The sequence below is a fragment of the Mus pahari genome, chromosome 21, assembly GCF_900095145.1.
Source record: "Mus pahari chromosome 21, PAHARI_EIJ_v1.1, whole genome shotgun sequence".
Taxonomy (NCBI): domain Eukaryota; kingdom Metazoa; phylum Chordata; class Mammalia; order Rodentia; family Muridae; genus Mus; species Mus pahari.
The window spans coordinates 51025650-51039049 of NC_034610.1; the positions used below are offsets into that span (position 1 = coordinate 51025650).

Sequence of the window (13400 nt, forward strand, 5' to 3'; positions counted from 1 at the left end):
GAGAGAGAGAGAGAGAGAGAGAGAGAGAGAGAGAGAGAGAGAGGAAACACAAAAGTACAGGACATTTTTGTAATCAAATTTTTTAGTTATTTTCCTAAGAAAATAATAGGCCATCACTTTTATAGATCTTATTACAATCTAAGAAATTATATTCACAAAAATTAGGTAATAGTAATGTATATTTATATTAACATTATAATATGTATGTCTTTTTCCTAATGGTATGGTAAATCATTAACAAGGCTATAAATAGAGTTCCTTATTTTACTAACAAATATTTTAAGTGATAGTTTTTATGAATTTTCTTTTACAAATGAATCTGTGTTGGATGAAAGCTATTATATAATGATCTGAAGCACAGATTACCAGGGACCCACCTCTTCTATAGCCAATAGCTTCTCCCAGCTTCCTAGTCCTGTGCTTGCGTGAAGAAGTCAAGTCTGGAGGTTTCTCTGCTTACGTTCTCTCTTACTTTGTCCTTGAACAGTCTGATAGGAGTTTCAGAACAAAAGATCTAAAAAAAAAAAAAACAAAAGATCTATTTTATAGCCAGACACCTCCCCCACCTCCCTTCATGTATTCAATGGGTCACTATGTATCTATCTTTTGGTACCTAGCAGGTAGGATTGAGGTGGCTATCATAAAATAGGTCTGTAAGCTGTAGTTTCTAGAAACAGTCCTTTCAAGTCTTCTCTGGAAAGTGGAAGTGACTCTGGTGCATCCTGTCGCTTTGTCTTTAGAGAAGCAAGAGCCTTGGATATGGTTTACTCGGACTGCAGCAACACAGTTTCTGAAGTCAGTCTCGTGTTACAAAACCTTCAGAGTCAAAACTCTGAGACTTAGGATGAGTGCTTGAGTTAATCAAGGCGGTCATCTCAAGTATTACATTGTTTCATGTCTTGAAATACCCTCCCACACACCTAACACTACCTGTGCGGAGAGGAAGAGGTGGGGTAATGAGCTCATAGGTCACTAAAAGAACCAGATGTGTAAGAAGAGCTACAGCTGTCCTGAGGGATCACAGTGATGTGCTTCCTTCTGATGTGCTTTGGAGATTTCGGGGGCTGTGTCATACTAGGCATTTTATAACCCATGGTTTTAGTATTAAGAGCATAGCCACATGTTTTATTGCTTGGTGTTAGCATTTAAAGCCAGGATGTCTTAATTGATATCATTTAGATTAAGCTGCATGGGTTTTATACTGTCACTTGTTTTTATCCACTTACCTTTTAACAGTGCAATTTCTCTTGATTTTTATCCCTTGATACACTTTACCATCTTAATTTTCTTTCCTACACACAAAAGAAGGCAGTCCGGTTTTTGTAATTTTCTTAATTACATTATTTTTTTTTTAAACTGCATTTGGTTACACAGATGTCTATGTTAATATGCAGGTAATGAATTGCTCTGGAATTTTGCCCTAACCCATACAAATTCACAACGATAATGCTCATATTGTCTGGAATCAGTTTATAAATGAGGAATAACATGATTTCTCTGTATAATTTCAGTACTATTTTCAGGTCTACTTTTATTTTAACCTCTGTGTTGAGAACCTTTTGTAGACGCTTCCGTTTTCCTAAACTTCAGTGTAGTTTGCTATGTTGACTTCGGTTATGTGAAAGCGAACATTAGAGTTCTACAGTGTGACTAGTGCATGATCCCTCTGGTTGTATCTCATGTGGTAGGCTTTTTCCTTTTGCTTGTTTGTTTTCTACTGTATAAGTAATACTTAATGACTGATATAGAAACTTTCATGATGTATTTGTGAGTAACTCATTCTCCACGACTGCTCATGTGAGTTTGAGTTTCATCACAGAATAATGGATATAACTCAATATTCAGTGGTAAGGAAGAACAACCAAATCATACTGATTCTTGCAGAGATCAGTGAATTATGATGATCTGATTAAGTCAGTCTTACTAAATTATTGCTGCTCCAAATACAGAGAAAAAAATAAATTGTCAACCATCTAATAAAAAGATATAATTATGTGAAAAGAATTCTGGGGACCTCCATAAATCAAGGTCCCAAAGCTAGACCCATTTCTCATTAGAACCTTAGGGTAAAATTTATACTTAATTTATTACACGTGCTTTTTTAATGCATGGGCAAAATTTTTTGGATAAGGTTCTGTTTTCATTTTTCATCTTAGCATTCATGAAAATCAATATTATGAAGTTAGCTCAGCAGAAAAGCCTGGTTTGGGGACATTTTTTAAGGCTACAAAGCTATTTTAAAATGTACATTCATTACATTTTAGAAGCCATGATGCTTATTTCATATAATCTTTCTCCGCACCTATTTCATTTTCCTTTTCCTTTTTTTTTTTTTTTTTTTTTGAAGTTATATTTGAAGGACTTCCTTATGCTCCAAACAAAATTAGCTGCAACAGCTCACAGATAAATCACTAGTACAGGAACAAAAGTCAGCACCCTGTAATGTTCAAAACTGCTGTGGTGGAAACATGAAGTGGCAACCCAGGCACTGGAGCTGGGCATGAAGCGGCTCTGTGAGCTTCATGCTGTATTTAGACAAACTGTAACTGGATTGAGACCTTGTCTGTGTGTGTATAGACATCATCCCTCCTCAGATGTAGACAATAAATGACTGTAGCTGGTCTGTGTCCATACCTCATCCTCACTAGATAGATAGATAGATAGATAGATAGATAGATAGATAGATAGATAGATAGATAGATAGATAGATAGATATTTTGGAGTATTTATTCATCCAAGTCACGATCACTCGTACAGCGTACCTTGGGCTTGCTATTCTCTCCCATTTTACATCTTGAAAAGAAAACCTACTTCAAGTAGAATGGTGGCAAAGTAGAACATGCAGAGGGAGGGAATGACCGTATCAATGTTGTAGGGAAGCAAGTTTGTATGTCCATCCATCTTTCAATGCAAAATTATGCAAATAGTTTAAACCACCCCTAGATAAGAACAATTTGAAATATCTTCATTCTGTTTCATGTGATGTATAGGCCAAATTGTGGGCTGTAGACACAGAAACTTTAATAGCAGCTTCTTCCCTTTTTGTTGTTTTTACTCTTTCTTTCCATATCTGCCAAGCGCCCTGACAAATATGGGAAGAGGTGCATTCCCCTGATTGTGATCAAACAGATCCAACAGATATACATATATCTCCTTGCACAACAAACCAGTGTCCCTGGCAGCCTTGGCATTGCCAGAAATCGCACAGAATGTTTATCAGGATCTCTGCCATCATGGGCAAAGTAGCCTATACTGACAGCATCAAGGGGGGTAAGGGATGCTGATAGGGTCGTGAACATGACCACAGTTCAGGGCTAGCATGCTTTATGGTTCCAATGGATTTCTTTCTTTTATGTGCCACCTCATGTTGCCTGCCCCAGAGGTCAAAACATCATTCATAGTCTCCTTGTAGAATGAAATAAATCTTAGGCTGGTGACAGATCATTCAGAATTTCTTGCTGCTGCTAGCCATGAAGAAATACATTTCCTTTGATCCAGTGATTTTTAATTTATTTCAATCCTCATGAAATTGCTCTGTACTTTGAAATGGCATTTCTAGATAATGTCATGTGTGAAGTTCACTGAAACATTGGATTTGAGGAAAATATTAATTAAAAACCATACTTGCCTAATACAAGGTTGATATTTTCAAAAGGGAATTTTCAAGCCAAGTTTGTGGGATGATATGTATTAAAGCATCATTGGAAGAAGAATCTGGATCGCGTGAGTAAATACTGAGGTTTGAAAGTAAAATATAGAAAAGGAAAATACATAATAGCAGAACTATCATGTAGCTTGTCAACAATAACTGATACATCACTAATTACTAACTTGAGATTCTACAAATTATAAGGCTTTCACAAATAGAGAATGGACAGTTTTATAATTCTTGCCTAACATGCATGACGCTCTGAATTAAATCTCCAACACGGCAATGGCATCAAATAGAGCACGGTGGCACATCCTTGTGAGCTCATCATTCTGGAGGAAGAGGTGAACAATCATAGGTAGGTTCAGGTCATCCTTAGTGACATAGAGCCCAAAGGCAATGTATGCATTAGACCCTGCCAAAAATAAACAGCAACAACAACAAATAAAAAGGAAACAAAGACTACAAAAAAGCATCTGAGACAGCTCAGTGGTAGTGTACTGACTTGTGCGGACAAGCCCCAAGTCCCTTCTTCAGCTCTGACAAAGGGCTAAAGCATACAAATCGAGAGATACTTGAATCTTAAGCCAGCTTGCTCTTAATAAGCCTCTTTCTTAGCTGACAAAAAAGTAAGCTTCACTTAGAAGCATAAAGCAATTATAATTTAGCATACTCATCTTTAACATCTTTTTAAAAATTATAATAATCAATGTTATCTTTTTAATTATAGAAAATTTAATAAGTATAGCTGCAAAAGTCAGGATGGTTTTTAATGGGCATTTCAAGTCAGTGCCATGCAATTTGGCTTTTGAGTCTAAGGAGCACTAATTATGATTATAATTCATTGTTTTATGAACTTTGTTGATGGAACCTCTTTAGGGGATTATCATAATCTTCAAAAAATCTTTCAAGGAGATGCATCTCTGTTCTCAAAGCAAATTACAAATAAGAAGCTCATGTTATTGGAGGTATACAACAGAGAAAACCAGAGTACATGACTATGTAACCCTCCAAGGTGATTGAACATTCAGTGGAATAAAAATAACTTTACATTTATTTCTACATTTCTTGCTTGAGAAACTTGCAGCCTGACTTTCGGTGCATGTCTGTTCTGGAGTCAAATCTGAATACTGCTAATGTACTGATTTTTTTTTTTAAAGATGTATTTGTTTTTTGTTAGATATTTTCTTTATTTACATTTCAAATGTTATCCCCTTTCCTAGTTTTCCCTCTCAAAATCCCCTATCCCCTCTCACCTCCCCCTGCTCCCCAAACCACCCACTCCCATTCCTGGTTGTGGCATTCCCCTATACTGAGGCATAGAGCCTTCACAGGAACAAGGGCCTCTCCTCCCATTGATGACCGACTAGGCTATCCTCTGCTACATATATAGCTAGAGCCACAAGTTCTACCATATGTTTTCTTTGATTGGTGGTATAGTTCCAAGGATCTCCAGGGGTACTGGTTAGTTCATGTTGTTCCTCCTATGAGGCTTCAGTACCCTTCAGCTCCCTGGGTATTTCTCTGGCTCCTTCATTGGGAACCTTGTGCTCCATCCAATGGATGACTGTGAGCATCCACTTCTGTATTTGCGGGGCACTGGCAGAGCCTCACAGGAGACAACTATATCAGGAACCTGTCAGCAGGCTCTTGTTGGCATCTACATAGTGATTGGGTTTGGTGGTTGTTTATGGTGTGGATCCCCAAGTGGGGCAGTCTCTGGATGGTCATTCCTTCATTCTCAGCTCTGAACTTTGTCTGTGTAACTCCTTCCATGGGTCTTTTGTTCTCCATTCTAAGAAAGAACAAAGTATCCACACTTTGGTCTTCCTTCTTCTTGAGTTTCATGTGTTTTGCAAATTGTATCTTGGGTATTCTAAGTTTCTGGGCTAATATTCACTTATCAGTGAGTGCATATCATGTGTGTTCGTTTGTGATTGGGTTACCTCACTCAGGATGATATCCTCCAGATACATCCGTTTGCTTAAGAATTTCATAAATTCATTGTTTTTAATAGCTGAGTAGTACTCCATTGTGTAAATGTAGCACATTTTCTGTATCCATTCTTCTGTTGAAGGACATCTGGGATCTTTCCAGCTTCTGGCTATTATAAGTAGTGGAGCCATGTGTCCCTATTACAAGTTGGAACATCTGGGTATATGCCCAGGAGAGGTATTGCTGGATCTTCCGGAAGTTCTATGTCCAATTTTCTGAGGAACCGCCAAACTGATTTCCAGAGTGGTTGTACCAGCTTGCAATCCCACCAGCAATGGAGGAGTGTTCCTCTTTCTCCACATCCTCACCAGCATCTGCTGTCACCTGAATTTTTGATCTTAGCCATTCTGACTGGTGTGAGGTGGAATCTCGAGGTTGTTTTGATTTGCACTTCCCTGATGATTAAGGAAGTCGAACATTTTTTTCAGGTGCTTCTCAGCCATTCGGTATTCCTCAGTTGAAAATTCCGATATTATTTTTAAAGACACATTTTCACCTGATGCTGTCTCCTTTAAATTGTGTTTATCTTGTTTATACGACGAGTTTTCGACATTGCTTGTGCATGTTCTTATCACCAATGCTTGAATTTCTAGTGCCTGGGCCTGTACCTGTCAAATCCCTCCAAGGAACATCCTTTGAGAACAAGATCTTTCTGAACTGGAAAGAGCCACTGGAACCAAATGGGATCATCACTCAGTATGAGGTATGCGAGCTCCTGTGCTGGACCCATCCCCATCGTGTGGAGCTTAGGACATAAGAACTCCAGTCTTCAGTTTTGCATGGCAGCCACTTTACATACTGCGCTGTCTCTATAGCCCAGAAAGCCCACCCTAAGAGGTTCTACTGGTGGGTTCCAAAGGCAAAGTGTTACAGTCACGATCTAAGGTTCTCAAAGCTTCTATAGTAGCCCAGACAGAAAAACATACATAATAAAACTTAAGAAGAGGTGAAGAGATATTACACAGTAGTAGAACAGTCCTAGCATGGACAAAGCTCTTAATTCAATGTCCAATACCACAGGGGGGGAGCAGGGGGGGGTCCAGGTATAGATCCAGTATACAGACACTGTTTGCAGTGTTGAAACCCACTAAGTAAAAATAGAGAGACCCCCTTAACCCTACATTGTATTAGAAAATAACTGACTCCTAAAAGCGGTTCTCTGATCTCAATATACACTGTGATGTGAGCACACACACACACACACACACACACACACACACACATAAAATAAAGATGTAAATAGGTAAATAAGTAAATATTTAAAAATGAAAAAAAAAAAACACCATTAGCTCTCCTTTGTCTTGATTCATAAATTATTTGATTTGAAAATTAATAACTATACAGTATATGGAATTTCAAAATCTTGGAATATAGCCTAGTTTTTGTGTCTATGTATGTGCATAACGAGACTATGTCCTTGTCAAACTCAATTAATGTTTATAATGAATAATTACACATAAAACTGCTAAGTCTGCATTCCTAAAATTAAGAAACCATTATCACACTGTGCTTAAGGAAAGGCCATTGAATGCCAGTTTTTCATAGTAAGTAATTAATGGTCCCCCAAAAGGAAAACAGATTAAAAACCTATTTCAGAATTTCATTGTACCTTTGAATATAAATCACCATATTTTCAAATATAAGATGCAGAGGAGAATGATGAATTTTTAAATGTTTTTATTGAAATAGAATTTCACACCTTTCCTCATCACTTTCAAATGGATATTTTTAATTGCACAGTTGTGAGGTTTTCTGCTGTATAGTCAGTGCTGGTTATAGCATAAACATTTGTGTTTCTAGTGCCTCAGAATGAATTTTAGGGATAAGAATGTTTTGACGGTTAATGTGTTTGAGTGCTAGTTTTCTATATAATTTGTTTTGTTTTGTTATTTTGAGAAACCGTCTTACTAAGTTAGTACAAATGGCCATAAAGTCACTGTTCTTGAACTTGCATCCCTCTCCCAAGTCGTACAGATTACTAGCCTGTGTTACTAAGTATTGCTAGAACTTCCTATGTTCCCCTTAGGCGGAAAAAGAAGAATGTCATACTTTTGATGGAGATTTTCTTGTTTTCGTGCACATTAAACTATGTACAAGAAATTTTGTATGTAGCGTGCATATTTAAGTATATCCATTTACTGGTAGATTTTTTTTTTAAACATTTAAGTATTTGACAAATTAGACAAAGAGCGATTTATATTAGTAGTTGCATGATAAGTGATAATTAATGACACTGATGGGTAATAGATGATAGATTGGTAGATGATGTTCATATCAGATACATAAAGAGAGATGATAGAAGATAGAAATAGATGGATAGATGATAGATTGATAGATAACAGAAAGATTGATTCATAGATTGATAATAGATAGATAGATAGATAGATAGATAGATAGATAGATAGATAGATAGTAAATGAGCGATGCCAGAAATAACATTAAAATAAAAGGAGAAGAAATAGGAAGAAATGATGGCCTAAAACTCTTACATACTATGGTATTTAAAAAGGGTTTACTATGCCTTCAGTTGATATGTAATGGGAAATATATTTTCCACAACAGGTGAGCTATAGCAGCATAAGATCATTTGACCCTGCTGTTCCAGTGGCTGGGCCTCCGCAGACTGTATCAAATTTATGGAACAGTACACACCATGTATTTATGCATCTTCACCCTGGAACCACCTACCAGTTTTTCATAAGAGCTAGCACTGTCAAAGGCTTTGGACCAGCCACAGCCATCAATGTGACCACAAATATCTCAGGTAAGCAAATAACTAATGTAGAAGCTGGAAGGCTCATGCTCCTGGTGTGCCGTAACATATTCTAGACATTCAGTTAGATACTGCGTTCTTGTGTAGCTCAGTAAGCCTTTACTCTTAACACCTGAAGTGACGGGCACTTTACTCAGACATTCGAGAACAAATCATTATTGGTTCAATGTTGCAATCCAAACAGCTTGCAGACAGTCACAAAAAAATGACAGTAGTCTTAAAAAGTTACAGTATTTCTTTCCTTAAAATCTCTCCAAGTTCATAACCTATGAGAGACCTTTTATTGTTCCTTTGAGTATCAGTTGCCTGCTGTAGATCGATGGATATCATCTAATGAGCAGCAGATGTCTTTTACCCGGGTATTAGAATATCTGATACCTTGTCTCTGTCCCATTTTTCCCAACCTTCTGATACTTGTAAACAAATGAAACTCTCATGTTCATGCAAAGTGTCTCACAAATGCATCCAATTTTCAGAATAGGAGCATGCAAGAGATTCTTGAATTCATAAGTAACACAGTGACTACATTTTAATTTCTATTACATTCAGTTTTATCATTTCATTGGACTAGATTGTTTATAGATTCTAGTTCTTGTTCAGTAAGATCACTAGTTAAACCTGGTTATTTTCTTGCTGCACATCCACACTACCATGCATCCTTAATGTATTCTAGTTAATAAAATATTTTGTCATGTTAAGATTGCAAAAAAAATTGTGTGCTATGTGTTTAAAAGGGGGTTTTGGAAATGAAACCTGAGAACATTTTTATTTTGTGAATTCTCTTTATCTTTACACTAATTATACAAAGTATGACAACAGCCCCTCCCAGCTAACATTATATATTTTTGAACCATTTTAAGCTTTATTTGGAAATGTATAGAATAGAATTGAAATTTTAAAACTTTATGTCATGAATAAAATTAATTCCAATATTTCATTTGCATATGATTTGATTCATATTAATATTCTAGTAAAACTGATGTTTTAAAATATCCATTGTATTAAGTAATTATAACATACTAAACTGTCATTTTATTTCCTAAAGGATGTCATCAATTCAAAATATTTATTAGTTTCTTTATTACAAAATAAGACATGGTAATATCATGACAAATTTCCTGTCTTATAGGATTAGCAACTGTTGATTTTTCTATAGAAATTGCTGTAACATTTGTATAAGCTTATAAAACAGAAAGCATTGAACACATCAATGGACTCAATTCCCCAGTAAAAAGACATAGACTAACAGACTGGATACATAAAAAGGACCCAACATTTTGCTGTATACAGTACACGCACCTCAGTGTCAAAGACAAATACTACCTCAGAGAAGAGGGCTGGAAAACAATTTTCCAAGCAAATGGTTCAAAGAAACAAGCTAGAGTAGCCATTATAATATCAGATAAAATCTATTTTCAACCAAAAGACATCAAAAAGTGTAAGGAATGACACTTCATATTCATCAAAGGAAAAATCTACCTAGAAGAATTCTCAATTCTGAACATCTATGCTCCAAATGCAAGGTCACATACATGCATTTACAAAAAAAAAAAAAAAAAAAAAAAAAACTTTACTAAAGCTCAAAGCACACATTGTACCTCACACAATAATAGTAGGAGACTTCAACACCTCACTCTTATCAATGGACAGATCAGAGAAATACAAACTAAACAGAGTCACAATGAAACTAACAGAAGTATTGGACCAAATGGATTTTAAAAATATCTATAGAACATTTCATCCTAAAACAAAAGAATATACATTTTTCTCTGCACCTCATGGTACCGTATCCAAAACTGACCATATGATCGGTCACAAATCAGACCTCAACAGATATAAGAAAATTGAAATAATCCCATGCATTCTATCATATCACTACGGATAAAGACTGATCTTCAATAGCAAGAAAAACAACAGAAATTCCACATACTCGTGGAAGTTGAGCAATGCTCTGCTCAATGATAACTTGGTCAAAAATAAATTTAAAAATTTAAGGACTTTTTAGAATTTAATGAAAATGAAGGCACAAAATACCAAAACTTATGGGACACAATGAAAGCAGTGCTAAGAGGAAAACTCATAGTTCTGAATGGCTTCAAAAAAAAAAAAAAAAAAAAGTAGAGAGAGCTTATACTAGCAGCTTGACAGCACACCTAAAAGCTCTAGAACAGAAAGAAGCAAACACACCCAAGAGGAGTAGATGACAGCAGGAAAGAATCAAACGGCTGAAATCAACCAAGTGGAAACAAAAAGAACCATACAAAGAATCAACAAAACCACAAGCTGGTGGTTCTTTGAGGAAATCAACAAGAGATATAAACCCTTGGCGAGACTAAGCAAAGGGCACAGAGACAGTACACAAATTAACAAAATCAGAAATGAAAAGGGAGATACAACAACAAAAACTGAAGAAATCCAAAAAATCATCAAATACTACTACAATAATCTATACTCAATAAAACTGGAAAATCTGGATAAAATGGACAATTTTTTAGACAGATACCAGGTACCAAAGTTAAATCAGGATCAGATAAATGATCTAAACACTCCCATATCCCCTAAAGAAAGAGAAACAGTCATCAATAGTCTCCCAACCAAAAAAACAAAAAACAAAAAAAACAAAAAACAAACAAACAAAAACAAAAAAAAAAAAAAAAAAACAGGACCAGATGGGTTTAGTACAGGCTTCTATCGGACCTTCAAAGAAAATCTATTGCCAATACTCCTTAAATTGTTCTATAAAATAAAAACAGGAGGAATTCTACCCAACTCCTTCTATGAAGACACAATTACTCTGATACCTAAACCACACAAAGACCCAACAAAAAAAAAAAAAAAAAAAAGGAGACCTTCAGAACAATTTCCCTTATGAATAGCGATGCAAAAATACTCCATAAAACTCTCACAAACCAAATACAAGAACACATCAAAAAAATCATCATGATCAAGTAGGCCTCATCCCAGGGGTGGAAGGATGGTTCAATATACAGAAATCCATCAATGTAATCCACTATAGAAACAAATTCAAAGCAAAAACCCATATGATCATTTCAATATATTCTGAAAAAACATTTGACAAAATCTAACGCCTCTTCATAATAAAAGTCTTGGCAAGTTCGGGAACTCAAGGCCCATACCTAAACATAGTAAAAGTAATACACAGCAAACCAGTAGCCAACATCAAACTAAATGGAGAGACACTTGAAGCAACCCCACTAAAATCAGGGACTAGACAAGGCTGCCCACTCTCTCCTATCTATTCAACATAGTACTTGAAGTCCTACCCAGAGCAATTAGACAACAAAAGGAGGTCAAAGAGATGCAAATTAGAAAGGAAGACGGCAAATATTACTATTTGCAGATAAAATGATAGTATATATAAGTAACCCCAAAAATTCCCCCAGAGAACTTCTGATAAACAACTTCAGCAAAGTAGCTGGATACAAAAGTAACTCAAACAAATCAGTGGCCTTCTTCTACTCAAAGGATAAACAGGCTGAGAAAGAAATTAGGGAAACATCACCCTTCACATTAGTCACAAATAAACATAAAATACCTTGGTGTGACTCTAACTAAGCAAGTGAAAGATCAACATGACAAGAACTTCAAGTCTCTGAAGAAAGAAATCGAAAAAGATCTCAGAAGATAGAAAAATCTCCCATGCTCATGGATTGGCAGGATTAATACAGTAAAAATGTCCATCTTGCCAAAGGCAGTCTACAGATTCAATGAAATCCCCATCAAAATTCCAACTCAATTGTTCAAAGAGAAAGAAGGAACAATTTGCAAATTCATCTGGAATAACAAAAAACCTAGGATAGCAAAAACTATTCTCAATAATAAAAGAAGTTCTGGTGGAATCACCATGCATGACCTCAAGCTGTACTACAGAGCAATTGTGATAAAAACGGCCTGATATTGGTACAGAGACAGGCAGGTAGAGCAATAGAATAGAATTGAAGACCCAGAAATGAACCCACACACCTATGTTCACTTGATCTTTGACAAAGGAGCCAAAACCATCCAATGGAATAAAGACAGCATTTTCAACAAATGGTACTGGTTCAACTGTCTGTCCATTAGCATGTAGAAGAATGCAAATGGACCCATCCTTATCTCCTTGTACAAAGCTCAAGTTCAAGTGGATCAAGGACCTCCACATAAAACCAGATACACTGAAACTAATAGAAAAGAAAGTGGGGAAGAACCTTGAGCACATGGGCACAGGGGAAATTTTCCTGGACAGAACACCAATAGCTTAAGATCAAGAATTGACAAATGGGACCTCATAAAATTGCAAAGCTTCTGTAAGGCAAACAATACTGTCAATAGGAAAAAAACAGCAACCAACAGATTGGGAAAAGATCTTTATCAATACTTCATCCGATAGAGGGCTAATATCCAATATATGCAAAGTTTTCAAGAAGTTAGACTCCAGAGAACCTAATAACCCTATTAAAAAATGGGTACAGAGCTCAACAAGAATTCTCAACTGTGGAATAGTGAATGGTTGAGACGCACCTAAAGAAATGTGCAACATCCTTAGTCATCAGGGAAATGCAAATCAAAACAACCCTGAGTTTCAACCTCACATCAGTCAGAATGGCTAAGATCAAAAACTCAGGTGACAGCAGATGATTGGTGAGGATGTGGAAAAAGTGGAACACTCCTCCATTGCTGGTGGGATTGCCAGCTGATGCAATCATTCTGAAAATCAGTTTGGCATTTCCTTAGAAAATTGGAGCCGGGCATGATGGAGCTCACCTTTAATCCCAGCAATCGGGAGGCAGAGGCAGGTGGATTTCTGAGTTCGAGGCTAGCCTGGTCTACAAAGTGAGTTCCAGGACAGTCTGGGCTACACAAAGAAACCCTGTCTCGATAAAAAAAGAAAGAAAGAGAGAGAGAGAGAGAGAGAGAGAAGAGAAGAGAAGAGAAGAGAAGAGAAGAGAAGAGAAGAGAAGAGAAGAGAAGAGAAGAGAAGAG

The 13400-nt window shown here is 36.4% G+C and overlaps 1 protein-coding gene across 17 annotated transcripts in view; it reads left to right on the plus strand.

The window, feature by feature from the left end:
• The window catches only part of Ptprk (protein tyrosine phosphatase receptor type K), a 514155-nt gene that overhangs the window by 391295 nt on the left and 109460 nt on the right, over window positions 1-13400 (plus strand). For all 17 annotated transcript variants that reach the window (XM_021221748.2, XM_021221750.1, XM_021221751.2 and 14 more), the window contains exons 9-10: window positions 6238-6347; window positions 8207-8408. In XM_021221748.2, the coding sequence (XP_021077407.1) occupies window positions 6238-6347; window positions 8207-8408 (312 nt within the window). The remainder of the gene's footprint in view (window positions 1-6237; window positions 6348-8206; window positions 8409-13400) is intronic.